Source organism: Ochotona princeps, chromosome 7 (genome assembly GCF_030435755.1).
Source record: "Ochotona princeps isolate mOchPri1 chromosome 7, mOchPri1.hap1, whole genome shotgun sequence".
Classification (NCBI taxonomy): domain Eukaryota; kingdom Metazoa; phylum Chordata; class Mammalia; order Lagomorpha; family Ochotonidae; genus Ochotona; species Ochotona princeps.
This window is the reverse complement of record NC_080838.1, coordinates 82,928,860-82,953,362: the sequence shown is the minus strand read 5'-3', so window position 1 is coordinate 82,953,362 and position 24,503 is coordinate 82,928,860. Positions and strand designations below refer to the sequence as shown.

Genomic DNA, 24,503 nt, shown 5'->3' with positions numbered 1-24,503 from the left:
AGCTGACAGCTCCCAAGGGGGACCAGGGAAGCAGCTGGGGGATCCACGGAGTGCTGGGCGGGGCCCTCCTCCACAGAGACCAGCATCAACCCAAACACGCACACACTCGGCACACAGGGGGAAACACGCTGCTCTTAAAACCTTTTGGTTTCTCAGAGGCTTCAAAAAGACCAAGGAAATCGGCTTTACACAAAATGCAAACCACATTCTGAAACTGATACTAAGAAACACAGGTATCTCCTTGAGTTATACCACAGTTTCGTGCAGGAAGTGAAACCACCAGATGGTTCAGTGTTTAATTAGAAATATAACCTGCTTTACCTGGATTTTCAGGTATTTTTCAAGACAGTGCCATTCAAATTGAAAATGAAAGAAATCAGAAGTCAAGATATGAATCCCTCCAGGCCTGTAACTCATCTTAAATACTTTCAACCTCACCTCTGACACTTGTTCCTAGGGATGCTGGGATCCTGGCTGTCTAATCACCTACGGCACCTATTTCTGTGCCAAGGGCGCTGGCCATCTGGCCAACCCTCACCTCTGACGCTTGTTCCCATGTCACAGCTGTTGGCGGCCTGTCTGGTCCACACTCACCTGTGATCTTCTGCAGCAAAGGGGACAGCTCGGCCTCCTCACACAAGGCCTGGGCCAGAGCTTTCTTCACTTGCTCCTCGGCCTCCTCCAGGGCCCGGTCAGCGGCATGCTCTCCCGTGACGGAGTAGATGTAGAGGAGGAGGACGAGCAGCTCCTCGGGGCCATAGTCACCGTGGCTCCGCTGGGAGGCCGGCTTCACCAGGGGCAGCAGCTGGCCGAGCACCGCAGCCGGCGCCGACTCCCCGAGGCTCTGCAATGAAGAGCGAAGGCATGAAGAAAGGTCACGACACAGGCACGCCCCTAGCGCAGGTGCAGGCTGCACACCTGTGCACGCTGCCTGATGCAGGGACAGCACCGCACCAGGCAGGACACTGTTCTGACAACAGGAAGTTATTGGAATAATGAACTAAACTGGGCAATGTTGCTGAGGGCTCAAGATCTTCTCAGGTGGAAGCTGAAAGGAATCACCTTAAAATTTACTAATGTATAACCACTTTCAGCTTTTCCACGAAATTCTTGAGCATGATTCGGCAGGGAATCTTGAACTTCCTTACAGGTGATAATACCCCTCACTGCAGGAGTAACTGGCCCGCCTCCAAGGAGCCGTGACTGCATTCCACCTGTGACATAAGGTGACCCTCTGAAAGTATAAAACTCCACAGTTTGTGTTTAATTCTGAATTAGGGGCCCCAGTCTCACAACCTGCAACTTCTCATTACTCTTCCTTAAGTACTCACTGAGCACCTGCCAGGTCCACTCCAGGCACTGCTGCCAGGCTAGGAGTCAACAGTGCTGCAACGAATCCCCACTCTCAGAGCTAAGGAGTCTACCCGGGGGGGACAGATAACCGAAACGCTGCAGGTAGCAGAGCCACACCTGCAGTATATTCAACAGAGGGAAGCCCTGTGGGCAAAAGCAAAGCAGGAAAGCATGATGGGAGTTAGGGTGTTTGTGTGCGTGTGAAAGAGCAAGGGATGATGAGAATTAGGGTGTATGTGTATGAAAGAAAGAGAGGGATGATGGGAGTTAGGGTTTGTGTGTGTGTGTGACAGACAGAGGGATGGTGGGAGTTAGGGTTTGCGTCTGTGTGTGTGTGAAAGAGGGGAGATGGTGGGAGTTAGGGTTTGTGTGTGAGAGAGAGAGGGGTGGTGGGAGTTAGGGTTTGTGTGTGAGAGAGAGAGAGAGGGGTGGTCGGAGTTAGGGTTTGTGTGTGTGAGAGAGAGAGGGGTGGTCGGAGTTAGGGTTTGTGTGTGTGAGAGAGGGATGGTGGGAGTTAGGGTTTGTGTGCGTGTGAGAGAGAGAGAGGGATGGTGGGAGTTAGGGTTTGCGTGTGAGAGAGAGAGAGGGATGGTGGGAGTTAGGGTTTGCGTGTGACGTGTGTGTGAGAGAGAGAGGTGGGGGCGGGGAATGCATTGTTTTACACAGGCAGAGTCAAAGCAGGATGGGGATAGAGGGACGGCGGCAAGCCTGAACAAACTCTGCTCGAACAGCTGGCTGGTCTTCCACCCCGGGCTGACTACACACAACGAGCTAGTCTGGTCCTTCGACACCTGGGAGAGGTCGCGGCTGTCATCTCAAGCTGAAGGTTCGCTACCACATTTCCAGTAAGAGAAACAGCCGTAAGCTGTTTGGTTTCTGCCTCAAGGCTCAGATGTTCACAATGTACCACGTGCAAATAAAATTCCATGTCCTCGGGATGGAAGAGGCACACATGGGAAAGGACAAAGCCGAGGCCTCATGGTGGTCACGGGGCAGTGGGACTGATGCACCAGTTACACACACACACAGGCCTCGGGAAAGCCTAGGCCGCCCCGTGGAGGCCCTGCAAGCGGCCTCCGAGAGCTCACACACACACACACACACACACACACACACAGAGGCCTGAGGGAGAGCCTAGGCCGCCCCGTGGAGGCCCTGCCAGGGGCCCCTGCGAGTTTATACACACACACACACACACACAGGCCTGAGGGAGAGCCTGGGCCGCCCCGTTGGGCCCCTGCCAGGGGCCCGTACGAGTTTATACACACACACACACACACAGGCCTGAGGGAGAGCCTAGGCCGCCCCGTGAAGGCCCTGCCAGGGGCTCCGGCGAGCTTACACACACACACACAGGCCTGGGGGAGAGTCTAGGCTGCCCCGTGAAGGCCCTGCAAGCGGCCTCCGAGAGCTGACACACACACACACACACACACACACACACACACACACAGGCCTGAGGGAGAGCCTGGGCCGCCCCGTGGAGGCCCTGCCAGGGGCCCGTACGAGTTTATACACACACACACACACACACACACACACACACACACAGGCCTGAGGGAGAGCCTAGGCCGCCCCGTGAAGGCCCTGCCAGGGGCCCCGCCAGCTTACACACACACAGGCCTGAGGGAGAGCCTGGGCCGCCCTGTGGAGGCCCTGCCAGGGGCCCCGCGAGCTTACACACACACAGGCCTCGGGGAGAGCCTAGGCCGCCCCGTGAAGGCCCTGCCAGGGGCCCCGCGAGCTGTCAGCAGTGATAGAGGCAAGGACCCGAGCACTGGGCTGCTGAGGGACAGCCACGGAGGCTCGGCTTGCATTCTGCTCTTCCCTCTGTCACCAGCTCCCAGGCTGATGGGAAGCAGGCCTCCTTTGCTTTATATTCCATTTCTAAAACGCAGCTGCATGTGTGAAGTATGGGTCCTACAGGAGCCTTGTGGCTCCCTGCCTGGCGTGAGAGTGTTTCTTAGAGTGTGGTTATAAAACACGAGACAGGGCGGCATACGCACCCACGTGTGAAGGTGCGCCAGCCACTGATGGCTGTGCCCTTCAGGGCTGCACTGCCAAGCCACCAACCTACATGTGCTCTACAGAGTGAAAGGCCCTCATCACTGTACCTCCTGTGGATGTCTGCTGAGCACACCAACACCCAACATTACACTGTAACTGTGCTCAGGAGTCCCAACTGAGCTGCACGCAGATCCAAGAGAGGGACCAGTCTTAGGGGGCATGTGATGGCCTGGAGATAGACTTCTGTTTCAGAAGGCCAGAGTGCAGTCCTGACTTTCCCCATAACTGGTTCCCAGGGCTCCCAGCACCTCCTCTAGGACGCAACATGGCCTGAGCAGAAGATGGTGGAACAGTAAGTCACGTGACACTTGGACACCGCCCCCCCCGCTTCCCCTTACAACTGCAGGTGGAAGGCAGTGATGCCCATGCCTTCTGCTGGCTGCTCATCAGACAGAAGCCCCACAGGCCTACAGCCAGCCGGCCCAGAAACAACCCTGGACACACATCATTACGTGGCTGGCATACACATGTGTTTCCCGATTCCGAGGGGCAGGGAGGGAATCTGGAAGTAACGACACTCTACCCAGCTGTGAGGTCCACACGGTAGCCGACAGGACCGGCGGGGCAAGCAAGCCGACTTCCTGAGAGCGTCCAGGAAGCTGCGACACCATCCCCAAGTCAACTCGGGACACCTGTGGCAGGCACTGTGAGGAAACAAGCTCGTATGGTGGAAAGCCAAGACACATGTGGCAATCACCTAGGGTGGCACAAACAAAGTAACACACGTGGGTGGTGAGAGGCGGGGTGATATGGGCTGCACCGAGGTAAGAGACGGGGCCACACGCAGGCGCTAACTGGGAGGATCCCACCCTCCCTGGGGCTGACAGGAGTTCAGCCCCCAGGGCTCTTCCTGGTCCTTCCGTCTCCCCAGGGACTCTTCCAAGCAGGGCCTCACTGGGCACCAGCACCCTGACGTCTAATCCCTCATCTTTCAGAACTGAGCCCACATATTTCTGCTCATCACCTACTACTGAATCCTAGGTACTGAAGTACTTCAAAAACCCCACAGGAAATGGAGTCCAAAGATTAGTTTGGTGCATAAAATAAACAAAAAACACTATATTGAAATCCATGTAGAGGGTTTTCAAAAAGTTGACAGAAATGTGGATTATGAGAGCTGGAATTGTGGCCCAATGAGGTAAGCTGCTGCCTGCCTGCCTATAGCACCATATCCCATACTGGTTCAAGTCCCAGGTGCTCCACTTCCCATCCAGCTCCCTGCCTGGGAAAGCAGCTGAAGTCCTTGGGCCACTGCGCCTTCATGGGAAATCCAGATGGAACTCCTGGCGTCAGCCTGGCCCAGCCCTGCTGCTGAGGCCACCTGGGGAGTGAACCAACGGATGACCTCTGTCCCTGTCCTCCACCCCGTAACTGCCTTTCAAATAAATTACGTAAGAATCTTCTTAGACATGTGTATTATGAAAAAACTACATGTGGACTGAAACATTTTTTGCATCAAAATAAACGTGCTTCAATTGCAATTTTCCATGAAATTCTCCAAGTTCCCTCATGTTCTGATACAGAAGTATAAAACAGACACAGGACTCCACCAATGCCTGAAGGAGGGGACAGCCAGCAAGCGCTGTCCAGGTGACACCCACCAGAGGCAGAGACATGGCACACCCAGAGCTCGCTGCACTTCTGCTTGGAAGTGGGCACCGTCACCAGCGCCCCTGCACCCAGAAGCACGGGACAGACACCAGCTTGCCGAGTGTGGCCCGCCATCCCTGAGATTCCAGAGACCTCTGCAGAGTTCATAAGGTCAAAATTCTTTTTAAAATACTAACACGCTCTTGGCCCTTTTCATTGTGTGGGTGTGCACACCTGTACCAACAGAGCAAAATTATGCCGAGTGGAACTGCTGGTAATTTAACACGGATCCAGGCCGAGGCTCCAGACTGGGCCAACAATCATGCTTTCATTACCCTTATGTTTTGTACTCATGGTTAGAATATTTGAAGGTGCCAGTTTCAGTTAATGGCTTATCCACTTACAAATGCCCTCAAAAGCAGAAAAATACTAAGCCGTGGACTTCCCATCTCTAACGTTCTTGATCTCTGTGCGGTAAAACAGAAACCATGTAGACCGCACATCAGCACAGCCTAGGAAAGCACCTGCAGAACTGCCAAGTACAGAATCAACTGCCTCTCTCCCTCAGCACCACCGTTACTTGAAAGGATGACAACAAGTCACCATGACTGAGACCTCAGTATTTGGTAAATATTTTCCCCACAATGACCCAGCTCCCTGCCAATGGTTTGGGAAAAGCTGTTACAAGACAGCTCACGTGTTTGTGTCCCTGCACTCACATGGGAGGCACAGATGAAGCTCCTGGGTTTGGCCTGGTTCAGCCCTACCAGCTGTGGCCATCTAAGGAGTGAACCAGCTGGTGGAAGACCTAAATTTCTCTATTCTCCCTGTCTGTGGTTTTTTGAATGAATAATAGATCTCTTAAAAATGAGTGAAATTGGGCCCGGCGGCGTGGCCTAGCAGCTAAAGTCCTCGCCTTGAAAGCCCCGGGATCCCATATGGGCGCCGGTTCTAATCCCGGCAGCTCCACTTCCCATCCAGCTCCCTGCTTGTGGCCTGGGAAAGCAGTTGAGGACGGCCCAATGCATTGGGACCCTGCATCCGTGTGGGAGACCCGGAATAGGTTCCAGGTTCCTGGCTTCGGATCAGTGCACATCGGCCCGTTGCGGCTCACTTGGGGAGTGAATCATCGGACAGAAGATCTTCCTCTCTGTCTCTCCTCCTCTGTGTATATCTGGTTGTAATAAAATGAATAAAAATATTAAAAAAAAAATGAGTGAAATTGGACCGATGCGGTAGCCTAGTGGCTAAGTTCCTAATCTTACATGTGCCGGAATCCCCTATGGGTGCCAGTTAGTGTCCCGGTGGCCCTGCTTCCCATCCAGCTCCCTGCTTGTGGCCTGGGAAAGCAGTCGAGGACAGCACAAAGCCCTGGGACCCTGCACAGGTGTGAAAGACTCCTGGCTTTGGACTGGCTCAGCTCTGGCTGTTGCGGCCACTTGGGGAGTGAATCAGTGGACGGAAGATCTTTCTCTGTTTCTCCTCCTCTCGGTGTATCTGACTTTCCAATAAAAATAAATAAATCCTAAAATGAACAAAATAATCTTTTCCATCAAGAAAAACAACTGATGTATTTTATCATCAGTGACAAAATTTTGGCATTTAAGTAAAATTTTAAATTTCGGAAAATCTTTATCTCCTACGGCCAAATTTTCTACTCTTGGAGACCTTTCTGAGGATATCAGCAGTGACATTAAAATACAAATTTTTTGAATTATATAATAACATATGTCAATATCTGCAAGATCTGAAAAATTCATCCAACCAATGCTTTCCAAACAACCAATACATGGCAAAAGAAAACCAGGCAGAAGCAGATCTGTCCAAAATACCAGATTATCTGATGATATGGATTGTAATGCAAAAGCATGCAAAAAGCTTATTACTACGGCTTTGGTTTCCCTGTTACAACTCACCATCAAGAAATCACTACTTACAGAGTTCGGATACGGTATCAGGAAAGAATATCCACAAAGATCTGAATCATACAAATACTCCTCACCTTCCCATGTATCTCTGTGATGCTGGATTTTATCACACACTGTCGCAAAACAACATAAGGCAGCTGACTGGATGAGAAAGCAAAGACTTTGGCTGTTTTCTGTCAGTAAGACATTGAAAAGATTTCCAAAAACCTAAAGCAGGCCCAGGTGGTGAGCGCAGCAGTGACGACCCCAGCGAGGGTGCCTGTGCCTGCTATCAGACCATGCACTCAGCACCTGCCTACAGCTCCTCCACAGAACCGGAAGCAGTGCTGAGGGTAACGAGTCCTGCCCTGGTCACTGCAGGTGCCCGGATGTGAAACAGCAGATGACAGCCTGCCTCTCAAACAGCAAATATAAATGTCTCCTTGCCATTACCACTTTTTAAAGAAATGTATTATTTTAAAAAACAATGTATCAATATTAGCATGTAATAGGTCTTTTTAAAGGAATAAATACTGATAAAGTTCTTAGCTTTCACTGCTAACATGAGTATCAATATTTACTAATTTGAGAATGTCACGTAGTAAAAAGAAAGTTTGCTTTTTTTCTTTCAAGATTTACTTCATTTACTTGAAAGGCAGAGTTACAGAGAGGGAGATTTTCAACCCACTAATTGATGCTGCAGGGGCCAGGGCCATGACAAGCTAAGATCAGGAGCTCCAATTCCAGCTGGGTTTCTGTTGTGGGTGGCAGCCACTTGGGCTGTCCTCTGCTGCTTTCCCAGGCATGTTAGCAAGGAGCTGGATCGGAAGTGGAGCAGCTGAGGCTTCCTGCATGATGCCGACATTACAGGCAGCAGGTTAGCCTACCATGCTTCCACTAGGTTTGCTCCTAGACAGGAAGGCTGAGCGAGGAACCGGAAGGAAGGTGGCGTCTCTGGATACGGCCTTGCTCTTGGCTGACTTGGCCTCCTGGTAAATTCCCTGAAAGGAGGACAGACAGGCTGCGAGGACTCAGACGACGTGCGCTGCTCGCTCATGCAGAACGCCCAGAGCAGGGTCCAGCCTGCACCACCCAGCTCCTCCCGGACCACAGGGTGAGGTGAACTTTGCTCTCCTGATTGGCTCACCACGCGGGTGTTGTTTCGGGGCAGGGCATTAGTCTGAATACTAACTCATCTAATGCATGAACGTCCGTCTAAGCCCAGCCAATGCCTGTTAGACTTTTCTCCATTTGTGTATCTCACCTGCACATTCACATCAAAGTGGATGGAACTGACACTGACATTTGCATGCCCTCCTCCCCCCAATTTCCCCCCACTCCTCTGCTGTCGCACGTGGCCGTCAATGGTGCCCACCAGAAACCCGAGCTCTACCGGGGTTCTCCTTTGTCCCTACCACATCCAAGCAGCAACCGGGTCCTGATGACCTCACCTCTCCATGCTTTCTCCCACCAGCTCAGCTGCAATCCATAGCCATGATGTCTTTCAGGATAAAATGAAAACTTAATCTATAGAGTAGCACTTAGTGCTGAATGCCACCCCCAGGCAAAGCCCATCCATGACATCTGCCCTGTTTTGCCTGTGTGGCCCTCACCCGTCATGGGCACCTCCCTCCCAGATGGCGGTTCAGCCTGGCTGAGCTCCTGGCATTGGTCTCTGGGCTTGGGCACACACCCATCTCCCTGTCCAGCATGTCTTTTTTTCCCTCTTTCCAAGTGGGAGCCAAGATTCAACTCCAGCGTCATCTCAGATGGCCCCTAGTGAGGGCAATGTGTCATTTATGAGTCCAGAGGAGCCGCCGCCATCCCACCAGTCTTTCCACCTAGAACTTTCTGATTCATCCAGGCCTGCCTCCATTCAAAGACCAGCACGTTCCTGACGGCAGAATCACATCTTATTCCTAACACCATCTCCAGGCCCCAGCTTAGTCCTCTGCGTGAAGTGAAACTATACCCTCTCTACAATGAAGTGGACGACATCAGAAAAACAAATGATAGATGATCCTACTTAATCCTCCTCATTACGCTGCAACACAGACGTGACTATGTCAGAGAGGACCGAGGGTGGGAAAAATCATTTGCCCAGATACCAGCAGGTGAGTGAGTGAGCTGGGATGCGCTCCAAGACTGTCTTCCAAACCCACATCCGTTCTGCCATCAGTTCTTATGGGGAGCAGGGGAATCTAGGTGTTTGGGGCAAGAAGGGTTCCAACTAGGCCAACAAGCCCAAGGAAACTGCTCATCCGGCCATATGCAAGCTGAGCAACAGAAGTGAGCACTTCAGAGGGCATCCACTAACTTACTCTGATAAGGCAGATGACTGACCCCAGACCCTCAGGCAGGGTTCGTCCCTCCAGGGCAGACACAGGTGCTTCCAGTCTCCAATGTTAAGAGCCTGATGTCACCATGCCACAAGTTCCAGGGGAGTCTGGTATTCCTGAGCCAGCAGCCTCCAGTTCTGTGAGTCCCAAGCAGCATTGCTTGTGTGCATCTGCCAGCAGGTGGAAGGGGGGGACATGCTGAAGAGTTGTGCACGGACAGGAATCCCATGTGGAGGTCAGCAGAGAGGAAACAAGCAGTCTCCAGGAGCAGTGGAGCTAAAGGGAACAGAATGGGCACGTGGCACGGGCCTCAGCTGACAAGCCACAGAAAGCGCTGGGGCTGCACCAAGAGTGGGCGGGCAGGGCGTCCGCACAAGGCTGTTCGCTTGCAGAGCCCGGTGCAGCAGAGGGGAGGGACGGCGCAAAGCAGGGCGGGGTGAGGACTTCAACTTTGTGTCTAAGACAACCTGTGGAGGGGCGGAAGGGGCTTTGAGCAAGGACTGCGACGGTCTTTGTGGTGCTCATTTTCAACACCTGAATCACCAGATCGGTGCAGAGGGGACAGTGCAGGGGCAGTGTGCAAGCAGGACAGCCAGCCAGCAGTCTCAGCAAGCCAAGCGCTGCGCCATGGGGCCCGAGCCAAGGCGGGCATGCTGGCGGAGTGAGCACGGGTGGGATGTGCAGCTATCTGAGGATAAAGCCAGCAGTGTGCTGACGGGCTGAGCATGGCGTACGGAAAAGAATGGGCCTACAGGAACCCTGAGCAGTTCACAGAAACAACAGTAAACTTCCTTCGGGACTAGGGAGAGGAGTTTTCTCTGGTCCTTACATAGTTCCAACTTTGGATCCCCACCCTCTCCTGCAATGACCATCAGGGTCGCTCCAGAGCCCCCCCACCAAACACACACACACACACACACACACACACAAATTAGAATCGATAGGCAGAGAACAATAAAGCAAGCTTAGAACCAGACAGGAAAATATCAGCATGGACTCACACATACCTTACTAGGTAGGACACAAAGATTAATCACTCCTCACTAAGGTACTGAAGATTTCTCTGCACACCCCTCCTAAAACTGTTCTGCACCTCAATTGTTGACATATGCCTTGTTAGAGTTATAAGCCAGTTTAGACTATCCTAAAATCTGCCAAGTACAGCAAAATTATGCTTCAACACTATAAACTGCTAAACACTAAAATGAAAATAGACACAAGACAGCTGAATAGTACCGTATAGCCATTTTAGGGTATATAGAAGTTGGTTCTGTGTACAAACTAAAATTGAAATGTCAATGAAGTAGTCACAGGATGTGGTTAAGAACTTAAATTTTTTTTTAACATACTGGTTACTCAATACCATGTCAATTAATTCCATAATATTGTAAATTGTCATGATGTTAAGTTGTGGCTTTAAATTTATTGGGATGATATTCTGCCAGCTCTGCCTTCAGACCAGAGATGGTCTCCCCAAGAAACCGTTGAATTTACCTGGACAATAAGATGCTGGACTCTATGCTTTGTATACTCTTGCAATGAAAGAATCTTGACTGAATTTGAAATGTAATACAGCAACAAGGTGGAGGTATCCACCATGGGGGAAGGTGGGGGAATCCCCAGAGCCTATGAAACTGTGTCACATAATGCAATGTAATTAATAAAATATATATATATATATATATTTTTTTTTTAAAAGGATACCACCTGTACCGAACTGAAAAAAAAAAAAAAAAAAAAAAAAAAGAATGGGCCTAGAATCGCTCCAAGAGTTTTGGAGGGAGCTTCAGAGTTGGCAGCAGTGGCTCAAAGAGAGCAGAGGGCAAAACTGGCCTGCAAGGCAAGGTGGGCAGGCAAGAGCCTGGGCAGAACACAGCCAGGAGGCTGGGTCAGAAGGACCGGTAGGTGGGGACCCAGGCAGCAGCCAGCCTCTGCTCCTGGGCACCAGGTTCCCAGGCAGGGAGAATAGCATGGCCCTGCAGGGGGAACGGATGCTACACACTTTCTCAGCTAAAAATGCCACTGAGAGCAAAGAGGGGTGCGGTCACACCGTGGACTGTTGCGCAACCAAGAGAACAAATGAGCTAGAACTCCCTAAGGACAGAGGAACTCTCACAAAGAAGTCAGGAGGGATAAATACTACCTTGGGAGGGGGTGGATCCGAGGGAGCAAAGTGGTGGGGGAGTGATGAGAGGGGTTCCTGGGCTGCGGGGCTTGCCCGGGGCCCCGAGGGCTGGTGACCGCAAAAACATCGGTCCAGGCATTACTTCTGGCCTCCCAGCAGACCCGAGCTGTCTCCTGGGAGTTCTTCTTACCAATCCTCATTGCTCCAAAGCAGAAGCAGGGAAACCTAAGGCATGAACACGGTCATCAGGTATGAAAGTTGGCAGCAGGCACCTTGGCCAGGAGACGAGTAAGACTCCATTTCAGAGGAGGATGGTGAAAGCTGAGTGCTCGGCTAATGGGCCAGGAAAACCTTCTCTCACCTCTCGGGGAATCACACTGTCACTGTTTAGCTGACAGGACTGCCAAGTGGGGTAGGCTGCTTTCTACAGGTAGGCCAGCAGGGCCACAGGCCATGTGAGAGACGGGGATGAACCACTTACGCAGTGAATAGCACACGTCCCAGGGGGAGCTAAGAACTGAGCAGCCAACAGACCACTGGCCATCTGTCTTCATCCAGCCCTCTTTACAGATGCGGGGGCTCCTTTCAGGCCACCATCCATCAACCACGATGATTGAGCACCATGTCAAAACCCAAGTTCTCAAAAGACAACCGTCCATGCTCCAGGTTTCCTGCTGCTTCCGTTGGTGCTCAGACTGGACCTGCCAGCCATCAAGGGAGCCAATAAAGGTATCAGAACAGGTCACCGTCAGTGCTTTCCAAGCTCTCGTTGCTCCTGCAGCCAGTGCAGCTCATCCAGCCCACTCCATGCTTTTGGGCGCCTGGGGAACCCTCCTGCAGCCAGAGCAGCTCATCCAGCCCGCTCCGTGCCGGGCTCCTGGGGAATCCTCCTGCAGCCAGCACAGCTCATCCAGCCCACTCCATGCTTTTGGGCGCCTGGGGAACCCTCCTGCAGCCAGCGCAGCTCATCCAGCCCACTCCGTGCCGGGCTCCTGGGGAACCCTCCTGCAGCCAGTGCAGCTCATCCAGCCCACTCCATGTCAGGCTCCTGGGGAACCCTCCTGCAGCTAGTGCAGCTCATCCAGCCCGCTCCGTGCCGGGCTCCTGGGGAACCCCCCTCTGACAACCAAACTGCCCACACAATCCATGAGCTAGAACCCCACTTGTGTCGTTCTGCTCCCACCATGCTAGCTCCTTCAATCTGGAGCTAGCAGCAAGTACCCAAGTCTTAGCAGGTGTGAATGATGTCATTTTGCTGACCCCAGAGAAGGAGCCACATGGGGCAAGGAGAGGAGGGAGAGCAGATGAAGATGTCAAGTCCAGCTGCCTTGGCGGGGAGGGCAAACCTGACTCCCAGGACCCACGGGGCAGGTGAAGACTGCAGACTGACTAGGAGGAGGGAGAGAACAGCCAGCAACACAGCGCTCTCTGCAAACCAGACGTTCGCTTCAGCCCCATCTCGCTCACCATGCACCACGTGCTGGCAAGCTGCAAGGATAGGGCTCTCCAATTGGCCACGGCCTCCCTCCTGAGAGTGGCCACACGAGGAACATTCATTCTGTCCTCATGGGCGTTCTCTGCCTGTACGACCCCACCTGGAAGGAGCTCAGCCAGCAGCTTGGCAGGCTGGCCAGGCCTTTCCCTAGTCCTTCTGGAATGCTGTCTGCTCCAGAGAAAGGCTGCCTGCTGGAACGGGGCGGGACAATGGACTCTTCTCGTCCTGACATGGCCCCCCGGCGTCACACCTGGAGCTCGCAGATGCCTTTCTAGCCCCAGAGGTGAGCCATTTCTCTGGAGACAGGAATGCCTGGTTGCCAGAGCTGGGCTGACAAGGTCTGCAATAGGAGAGAGGAGAGGCCAGCTCGGGAGGATGGCAAACTCTCCATCTCTTCTGGCTCACAGCTGGAGGATGCCCAAGGCCATTCTTTCTAAAGCACATCAGCCCGGACAGGAACTACGCACAGCAGGCGCCAGTTCCTGTATGACTGCTCCACGGCAGATCCAGCTCACTGCTATATGCACCTGGGAGCGCAGCAGAGGATGGCCCAGCTCAGGCCTGGTTGCTGCAGCCACCTGAGCAGTAAACCACCACATGGGTGAGCTTTCCCCGTCTCTATCTCCTTCTCTCTCTAGCTCTTTCAAACTAACATATGTAACTAATACATGTAACACCAGCCGGGGTTCAGAAGGAACAGCCCGCCTGCTCCGGGAAGTGCACAGCTGCAGGGTAAGGGGAACTCACACATCTGGCTCAAGGTCAGGGCTGCACCCTCACCAGATTGTCACTCAGCTGAGTGACATGAGCAGTCTGCCAACCATAAAGCAGGACACGCTTGCTACATGCCTACACTCCTCTCCACAAGGGAGCTTCTGTCCAGAAGGGCTTGGGTGCCAGCCTCCTGGAGACCCATGGCTCACCACCTTCACCCCGAGACCTGGCCACTCAGGCAGTTGCCCTTGAGTCACAGTGCCATTTCCGACTCCTTCTCATACCCCAGGACACCCTGACAAGCTCCCGTCACTCCCACTCTGCACAAGCCCCAGCATCTGCCTACATCGGGGGGTCGTGGTGCCCATGAGGACCCAGCACGGGCCCTGTGGAAGGAAGGGTACTGAGCTCTCCCGGGAACATGCATCAGGACCAATGGGGGAACCCACCATCCTGCCATCTTCCCAGCTGTTGCTCTGGCTTTCAGTGCAGCTGTGGCCAGCTCAGAATTGGGCCCTTCTGTCAGCCTCACTCCCTCTCTGCCCAGCTTCCTTCCCCTCACTGCTGCCCTGGACTGTACCCCTTCTCTCTCAAGGCTTCTCTGTGCATGGTTACTTTGGAAAGGGGAACGGATTCTGGCCACGAAGGTGAGCCGGGCAAGCAGAAGGGTCTAACTTTGGTGCGTGTGTGTGGACTCTGCAGGTGCCCACCTGCATTTGTTGGAGGCGCAGCCCCGTCCTTGGGGAAAGGGCACTCTGTCAGTGTTCATACAAACATTGTAAAAGCACCAGCCACCCGGGGACCCTGGGGAAACCATGGATGGTCTCGAGACTGCTGGAGTTCACATCCCAGCAGCACGGACATGTGCTGCTGCTCCCTCCACGCTCAGCTCTGCCTCCCTCTCCAGGTCTACTTAGAGCCCTGCCAGCCACATCCCTCCCTTCTTCCTCTACCCTGCTCCATCCACATGGGCCAGCCTCTGCCTCGTGCCACCCGGCATCTGCAGTCCGCCTCTCTCCAGGGAAGCGCTCGCACGGGTCAGGACTGTGGTCTGCTTTCTGACTGCTGTGTCCACCGTGTTTAAGACAGGCCTGGCACAGGGCAGGAAATCAGTATTTGCTAAGTGAATGAGTGAATGAACAAATGAATGAATGAATAAGTGGAGTCTGAATAACGACTTGACGTGACATGGTTTTCTCCAAGTCACCTTTTCTTAGATGCACTTTTGTTTAAAATGCTTGTGGGAAAACATACAGCATGTGAAATGAAATATCATGCTTGTTGTTCAGCGGGCTGTCTGTGGGCTGGACTGCTGTTCCCTGGCGCAGGAGGGAACATATGATCTGTGTCTTTGGGCTCGCCCACATTGCGGTGTGCTGGGACCCCACTCCTTCTGAAGGCTGAGCAGCTGTCTGCTGCGCTGGCTGACGAACTCTGAGGGGCTCCGGCTTTCGGCCGCTGGACAAGTGCCACATGAGCCTTGGTCTACCAGATGCACCTTGCCTAGCAGAGACCTCAGAGGCCACCACAGCCAGTGCTTGCACATGTCCCTTGCTGGAAAGGAAGACAGCAAAAGCTCTGCAAGCCAAACTTAAAGAAGTCTGCCCCAGTATCACCTGACTTGGCACTTCTGCAAGGGAACCTTGTGTCCAAAGCACCTGAGGGCCAGCAAGGCCAGGGGATGTAAACAAAAGAGACTCTCTGAAGCTATAAGGCAACAAAACAACAGGTGACAATGACAGCCCAGCCTCCAGCTTGGCAAGGGCCAAGAGAGGATGTGAGAAAGGAGAAAGATGCTGGCGACCTGAAGTGGAAGTCCCTCCTCCACTCCTGCTCCCGGCGGGGACAGTGATGAGCACGGGGGACCGGGACCAGAAGACACTCTTTCGGCCAAGAGGCCACAGCACAGGGATCTCCACCTTCCAGGCTCTGTCCTTCACCCAGCTCCCTCGGGCCATGCCCCTGGTGGCACTGGGAAGAAGAGCTCAGGAGGGTGACGCAAGGGATGGCAGAGCTGTGGCTCTGTAAAACTCCAAGGCAATGGCTTTAGGAAAACGAGTGTGTTCCACCACTTCGCACCCCTTCCTCTGGGAAACCTCCCTGGCCTGCTCCATTGGCAGCCTCTGCAGGCCTAGAATTCCTCTTCTTTCCTTGCCTCTTCAGGCGACTTCCTGCCTCCTCCCGCAGCCAGGTCCTCTGTCCCCTTTGGGGGGACAGCACTGTGGGCATAGAGGAGCCCTCCAGTGCACAGCCCTGGAACTCCAGTGACTCCTCCACACGAGAGCCCAGCCTACCACAAGACAATTGCATGATTCCCTCCTTCTGGCTCTCATGTCAACACGCACATCTTCCGTATCTGAGGGTACAGTCTTACGGCAACTAATCCGAGAAGTGAAAGAATGAGGAGTGGGAACCAACCTAAGCTTGAGGAGTTGGGTTAACTCTGAGCAGCAGCACTGACAATGCTCACACTAATGGCCCAGCATCCCAGCCCGGAGACTGAGATAACCCAGCTCCACAGCACTCCCAGACACTACTAATGAGCCAGCCCCTGTCTACACTAGAGAGCGAATCACAACGCTGGACATGTACTTTCCTTCTGTTTCAGAAAAACAAACCTAAAAATCTAAAAATCCCTGCTGTGCTAGGATGAAGATGATGCTGAAGGGTGACACGTTGCAAGAAACTTACAGATAAGCCGAACTGAGTAACTGCCCACCACGATGACAGCAGTGAGGGCCGAGGGCTTCCCCCACGGGACTGACCTCTGCCCGGCTCCATTTCCCCAGAACAGAACCCCACAACTCGAAATTTGCGAGATCCACTGAGGCCTTATAGTTTATTTTAAGCAGAGCTTGAAATGCATCCTCAAAGGTAGGCAACAGTGCCTTGAAGTGTTACCACACTGGAGAACACGAGGCAGCCTCTTGCATAAATGATCCTAAACTTACATTTGAATCCTTTCCTGTACTACAAGAAAGCGAAGAAAATTCCTAAAACCAAAATTAAAACAACAACAGCAACAGCAACAACAAAACCACCAATAAGCTTAACTCAGACTTTGGAAAACAAGGCAATGGAAAACCGGCCTTGCCTTAGGAAAACTATTGTTTTCTATGCAGAAATCAACAAATATGACCTAAAGGCTGCCTTCAAGATGGGAGAGCTAGAGCTTCCATGGTTTTGCTAATTCAGGTTAAAACAACAGATGTGTGGTGTCCTTAGGAACTCCCTAGCTCCAAGAAGACCAAGAGGAAAGGAAGCAAAGAGGAGGGGTGGGGGAGGAGAGAGAACTCCCACCAGAGATGAGAGCGCGCATGTGTGGGAGAGGAAGATTCGCATCTACTGTTTTCCAAACAGCTTCAGCAGCCACGGGAGTGTCAAACAAAGCCAAGAGCTCAGACGCAATGGGTCTCCCACGTGGACAGCTGGTCCTCCAGCACCTGAGGGATCGCCCACTGCCCCCGGGGAAGCATCAGCACAAAGGTGGATTGGAAGGGCTGGGCCTCTAACGCTGGCGCTGTGGGGTGGCGGTGCAGGCAGGAGCTTCAGCCCTGCACCACGGCGCCTGTCCCAGAGCTTCCCAATGCTTTTACCTTAGTGGACTGTGTGGGAATCCCTCCACTTCTTCTAGGCTGTCTCCTGGTGGCCTGGCAATTGTTCATAGTAACTCCAACCGCCCACAGTTGTACTGTCTCCCCTCCTCATCGTGTTTGATCTCATTTAGTCCAAACATCACTCTTTCTCCCTACTTTAACTCTGGCGTGTTGGATAAATCCACTCTTACTTTCATGTATTTTTTCTACCATTTTTCTTTTTTTTTAAGATTTATTTATTTTTATTACAAAGTCAGATATACAGAGAGGAGGAGCAACACATAGGAAGATCTTCCATCCGATGATTCACTCCCCAAATGACCACAACAGCCAGTGCTGTGCCGATCCGGAGCCAGGAGCCAGGAACTTCTTCTAGGTCTCCCACACGGGTGCAGGGTCCCAAAGCTTCGGGCCATCCTCGACTGCTTTCCCAGGCCACAAGCAGGGAGCTGGATGGGAAATGGAGCTGCTAGGATCAGAACCGGCGCTCATATGAGACCCCAGGTGTTCAAGGTGAGGACTTTAGCCACTAGGCTACGGCGCAGGGCCCTTCCATTTTTCAAGTACCTATTTCTACTCTGTCTTGTCTGTGCCCAGCTGATTCTCGGCCTAGTTTGCTCTCTTTGGCTCTGTTACTGGGAGTGTAACATTAGATCGTTCATTGGGATCTTTCTTCATTTTTAATATACGTGCTATTGCTGTAAATTTCCTTCTTGGAACTGTTTTTGTGTATCTCATAAGCTTTGTTAGGCTGTTTGCCCATTTTCACTTGTCTCCAGATAATTTTTTATTTCATTTTAATATATTCTTAACTCACTGATTGTTTAGGAACACCTGGCTTAATTTCCACATTTGGTGAGTTTTAGTAGGTTTTACCTATTTGTGACTTTTGCTTCATGTCACCGTGGTCCGCAAAACACCTAATCCACTTCAATCTGATTAAACGTACTCAGGCTGGCTCGTGGCCTGACAGGATTAGCCTGTGCGCCCCAGGGAAAGACACGTGTCCTGCGGTCACTGGGCGAAATGTTCTGCCCAATCAAGATCAAAACGTCCGGGGAGGCCAGTGCTGTGAGCTGGCAGGTAAAGCCCCCACCTGGGCCACCAGCAGCCCATGTGGGTGTCGGCTCAAACCCTGGCAGCTCCCTCATGATGGCCCGGGAAAGCTGCAGAGGACGGGCCAAGCGTTTGGGCCCTGCACCCATGTAATAGATCCAGAGGAAGGTCCTGACTTTGGTGTGACCAGGCTGGCCACTGCAACCATGCTGGACATTTGGAAATGGCACAACAGGTGGATGATCTCTCTCACTCACTCTCTCTCTCACTCTCTCTCTCCCCTCTCGTGTATCTGAGTGTGTGTGTCTATGTGTGTATCTCCCTCTCTGTAACCATTTCAAAAATAAATCTTTTTTTTAAGGTCTAGAAAATGCAATTAAAGGCACGTTTATTTCAGAGCAAAAAACTTTTGAAAATGATACACAACCGGTTTTTCATAGTATTCATTTATCAAGGACTTTTTGAATACACTTCATATACATGGATTTTAATTTTTACACAAAAATCCACTCAGCTTTTCATTCCACCTTCCATAGACTTTGAGAAGCACCCTGCTACATGTGACCCGAAGTGAGGCTGAAGCCAGTATTCCCTCAGGATGCTGTCACACGGCAAGGAGGGGTGCCGCAGTGTCCCACTGCCACCTGCATCACGCCCCACCTCTCCTGTCATGTCTCTCAGGTTGGCTGTATCTGTTTAGGTGCCACAGTACTGCTTGTGCATGTATTTACAACTGCTACAGCCTCGTGATGAACTGACTTCTTTAACATTACATAACGGCTTTCTGATGTCTATGTCTTCTGACAAGGTTTGTTCTGTCTGATATAGGTAGGGCTATATTTGCTACCTTCTGATTTCCATTCTTTTTTTCAAGATTTATTTATTTTGCTTCGAAAGTCAGATTTTACAGAGAGAAGGAGAGACAGAGAGAAAGATCTTCTGTCTGCTGGTTCACTCCCCAAGCGGCCCCAATGGCCGGAGCTAAGCTGATCCAGGAGCTCTTCCAGGTCTCCCAAGGCTTTGAGCCGTCCTCAACTGCTTTCCTAGGCCACAGGCAGGGAACTGAATAGGAAGTGGAGTGGCCAGGATATGGCACACACATAGAATCCCAGCAGATGCAAGGTAAGAACTTTGGCCACTAGGCTACCACACCAGGCCCAATGATTTCCATTCTTATGAAACACTCTCTCCATCCCTTACATGAGACCACGTGTGACTTAAATGTGAGGTGAGTTACCTGAGTTACAATACATCCATTCAGCGACTATGTCCTTATGTTGGAGGATTTAATCCACTTACAGGTCCTAAAGGACTCACCAGTGCCATTCACTGCTACACTTCCTGCTTGCTTTGCAGACACCAGCTCTTCCTCTCTGCCCCATGATTCCCCACAGCAGGATGCCCTCACGGTGTAGTGCACCTGCTTACCAGGAGCTTCCATATAATCTCTTACAGTTCTAATAAGTTCTTCCAAGCTTATAACAGCTTAACTTCACTCTTAAACAACAGTCCTACTTTTTTTTGTTTTACGTTTTATTTTTAGATTTAAACTGTACAATCCATTTACTGCAACATCAAGCTAAGATGTTTTAAGATTAGTTCTGATTCCAAATGTGATCATAAATATAAATTATGATTATAATTTTTAATTACATGAATGCTTCTTTGGAACAACTGAGATAAATTATACATCTGCTAACCTAATTAAAGTCAGAGAGGTAATTTCAGAGTCAAGGAAGGTCTTAGATCATTAAAAGCATTAAGTCCTACATTTTTAACCCTCCGCCCCATTCCACACAGCACACTGATTCCCCTGACTCCTACAGTAGAATTATTAACTGAACAATAACTAACATATGAAACTGAAAGAAAATATAAAGATGAGAATAATTAAGGTAGAACTCATGTAGACTATCAAAACTAAGTTTCAGTTTTGTTGCAGTTTTTTAGGATAAAAAACATAGTACTTGAAATTACAAAGACAAATACTGGATAAATGATTTTAACCAAGCACAGCCAAGAAGGAACACACGGAGCGGCACAGTCACCACAGTGAAACACGGGAACACTCAGATGCTGCCCGCCGGACGGACAGGTCAGCTCCATCCACTCTACGGAACGCTACTCAGCCAGGAAAAAGGAGGAGTGCTTACCATCTGCTTGCCGTCAAGGTAGTTCCAACTGGAGACCTTTGTGCTCAGTGAAATAAGCCAGTCCCCAAAGGACAAATAGCTTATATTCTCTCTGATATAAGATAGTCCTTATGCAAAGTAAAAATAAATATATATATAGGTAGTCAAGTATATACATATGTTCTCATAGACAAACTGTTGAAATGGAGATTAGCATATGGGGAAGTAAAGACACTTTGCAGTATGCAAATAAAAGCAGGACTCCCAGTAACCATGTGATGCACCTCCGTAGGGTGGGGCTGCAGCTTCTACCTTTGCCCAGGCCTGCCATGCCATGATACACTTAAACAGCAGCCACTCGCCTTGTAACTGTTCCTAAGGTACTGTACTACTGCAACTGTTCAATTATTTACGGGGAAATGGTGGGAGGGGAAACTAGGGAATGAGAGAAGAGGGAGGAAGCACAGCATCACCATGGTACCAGAGACCCCCACCCCAAGACACTGCGGACCAAGGATAGAGGCTGTGACATGGGAAAGAATGGGATTTCTATCTGGCTCATGTCTACTGCATTTTGGGGTCTATTTATTTATTTATTCTAACATTTTATTTTTACTGGAAACTGATCAGATTTACAGAGAGGAGATCCAGAAAGATCTTCCATCTGCTGGTTCACTCCCCAAATGGTCGCAATGGCCAGCGCTAAGTCAACCCAAAGCCAGGAGCCAGGAGCTTCTTGCAAGTCTCCCACACAGATTCAGGGTCCCACACTCCTCTGCTTTTCCTGGCCACAAGCAGGGAGCTGGATGAGAAGTGGAGCAGCCAGGATATGAACCAGTGCCCACATGGATCCTGGCACTTGCAAGGTGAGAATTTAGCCTCTGAGCCATCATGCCATCCCTTGGGGTCTGTTTAGAATAGCTGCCTACACTGTACACAGCCTGCATGCCCAAAGCCTCTCCAGACGGCCAACAAGCTGCCCCTGCGCTGCCGACAAGGACAGCACTCGTGGTCTCACACTTAGTACGCACTGTTCAGGTCAGATGCCAAGAGTGCTATGCAGACAGAACAACCCTGGTCTGTTGTTAGACGTTGCTGTGCAAGCTTGGGAACTTTCCACCTGCCCAAACACAGCCTGACTGCCCAAGAAACAAGCTCTCCCGAAGCGACAAGGGATTAACTTTTCCTGGTGAGCAAGCACTTTCTTTGTGCATGGGTTTATGGGATGGGTTTGACTCAACTCTACATTAAAGAAAAAAACCTGAAAAGAAACCAATGAAATTTAAAAATACCTTCCCTGAAACAAGAGTCAGTGAAGGGTACAAAAAGCTAACTGGCTGTCACGCACCAGAGTGACAAGAGGAGCCCCGGTCCCCGGGGCATGCAGCCGGGATGACACGCCTGGGACCCTCAGTCTCACAGTATGCGACAGACAGCAAGCAGCCCACAGCCCATCCTGCTCCTCAGGGGGAGGGCGCCCGGCAGTCCCACCCGGCGGCTGCAGCACTGACGGCCCTTGAGGGCCTAGCGCACAAGCCACTGGCAGCAGCGTTCAGTTACAGGAGCCTGTGCCTGTATCTGCTGGTGCACAGGAGGCTTTCCTTACGCCAAACGCTTTCACAGCAGGTTTCTGACATTGAAGAAGTTGATGCTGACCACAATCCCGCAGGCTGAGATCCCTAAAGTCGAAAACCCTCAAATCACAGACCTGAAAGATTCAAATCCCAAATGCTGACATCCAGAAAGCTCAAATCCCCACCCCCAAGTGCAATTCCCATGGGGGCAAAGCCAAAACCAGGGGAAGTCACTAGACACTGGTTATTACAATTTTCTCAAAAAAGCATTTGAATGTTGTAAGGAAGGCGTGCCTCCCTTCTCCCCAGGAAGGTACACAGACCAGCGGTCATGTAGGGCTTTCTCTCCAAAGCTCTGAGTACAGACAAGGAAAATCCTCAGGTCTCAGAGGCAAGCAGTTACTCCGAAACAACACCACAACTGCAGGATCTCCGGATGATGACCTCTGCTGCAAGCAGACGACAACCTCTGACGGCAATCCCAACAAAACCAGGGCAGCACACAGTGGGTCCTCCACCAGCACACAGTGGGTCCTCCATCAGAACATGTGAGGTCTCCACCAGCACACAGTGGGTCCTCCACCAGCACACAGTGGGTCCTCCACCAGCACACAGTGGGTCCTCCATCAGAGCATGTGAGGTCTCCACCAGCACACAGCGGGTCCTCCATCAGCACACAGTGAGTCCTCCACCAGCACATAGTGAGTCCTCCACCAGCACACAGCGGGTCCTCCATCAGCACACAGTGAGTCCTCCACCAGCACATAGTGAGTCCTCCACCAGCACACAGTGGGTCCTCCATCAGAGCATGTGAGGACTCCATCAGCACATAGTGAGTCCTCCACCAGCACACAGTGGGTCCTCCACCAGCACAAGGCGGGTTCTCCACCAGGACACTGCAGGTCCTCCATCAGAACATGTGGGTCCTTGACCAGTGCAGAAGTGGGTCCTCAACCAGCAGAGTGGGACCTCCATCAGCACACACGGAGCCTCAACCAGCACATAGTGAGTCCTTCATCAGCACACAGTGGGTCCTCCACAGCTCACACCCTCCACATAACCACTTTTGCAGTAAAGTCCTTCAAGCACCCAATCAGGGAGCAGCAAAGCAGGCAATGTAGGTGTTCAAGCCTCTACCCATTTTTAGAATTAAACTAGAGTTACTCCAAAGATTTTTATAAGCCACTGCTTGGTTATTGAGCGTAATAAGAAGCACACAGTTGTACACATGCCTATTACTGTTTGAAGATATTTAAATTTAACTGTGATTAAAATCTATCATGCAGACTGTCAGACTTTCTTAATTAAACCTCTTCTTAAGGCTGATTTGTAACAAATGAACAGCTTTCAAAGTAAAAGCATGACCTATAAAAGTTAATAAAACTGGCTCCAAGTTAATTAAATTAATCTCCTTTGGAAACATCCTGCCCTCCTTGGAACACAGCATGAGCAGCTCTGAGAATGCAGGGCGGAACACCACAGAGGCACCAGGCAGTGACTGGGGTCCCCAAAGGACAGAGGGCGGCTGATACACGGGCTGGACTACACAGGCAGGGCTTTGATGCAGTCAGCACACGCAGGCTCCAGGACATAGTGAGCAGGAGATGGGTGCTGTGCCCACCCTGAGGGCACGCTGGTCCGGTCCCTCCCACACCCAGCCTAGCTCAGCTGGTCCCCACTTCCACCTGACAAGCTGCCTCTCCCGTTACAGCCACCATGGGTCTGAATGTCTCCCATCCTCCGGGGCCTGGCTTCCACATCCCTTCCTCTCAAGTCCTCCCAGAGCTGCTCCCCGCCCTCCCCGACCTCCCACTCTGCCCCATGTCATGTGTCTTACATGCCTTAGTAGAGGGCAGCACCAGGCTCTCCAGCACTGATTCTCTTTCCTGCCATCACAGCCCATGCCCTATTATGTTCATCACTGTTTCCCTATAGCACCCAGCAGGAATTTTTCTTTAAGACATTTATTTACTGGAAAGTCAGACTTACAGAGAGGTGAGGAGAAACACAGAGAGAGAGGGAGAGAGAGACAGAGACACACACACACACACACAGAGAGAGAGACAGAGAGAGAGACAGAGAGAGAGAATCTTCCATCTGCTGGTTCACTCCCCAAATGGCTGCAATGGCCTGGGATGGACCAGGCCAAGGTGAGGACCCAGGTCTCCTACACATGGATGCTGGGGCCCGGGAACTGGTCCACTTTTCTGCTGTTTTCGCAGATACACTGGCAGGGAGCTGGATCAAAAGTGGAGTAGCCAGGACTTACCCAGCATGTACCCAGTATGCTGGCATCACGAATGGTGATTTCACCCAACACATGCCAGCCTCTTCCCAGCACAGTCTTGCACAAAGCAAGGGTGCAGCCAATGCCAGCTAAGACTGGCAAATACAGGGCAAAACAAAGGAAGGAACTGGGAGCAGCCTTAGCACCAAAGGAAGCAATAAGCCATTATTCCCTGTGTCTGCAGACGGAGCAGCTGTGACCTCAGGGATCAGGGAATGAAGCGCTTCAACATTCAGTCGACTACAAGTCCCAGTTATGCGCAAGAAAA

General features: G+C 51.5%; 1 protein-coding gene across 1 annotated transcript in view; it reads right to left on the bottom strand.

Annotated features, from left to right (window-relative positions):
- The window catches only part of SCFD2 (sec1 family domain containing 2), a 270,254-nt gene that overhangs the window by 129,704 nt on the left and 116,047 nt on the right, over positions 1–24,503 (bottom strand). Inside the window, exon 5 of the mRNA XM_058667314.1 lies at positions 595–844. Within this exon, the coding sequence (XP_058523297.1) occupies positions 595–844 (250 nt within the window). The remainder of the gene's footprint in view (positions 1–594; positions 845–24,503) is intronic.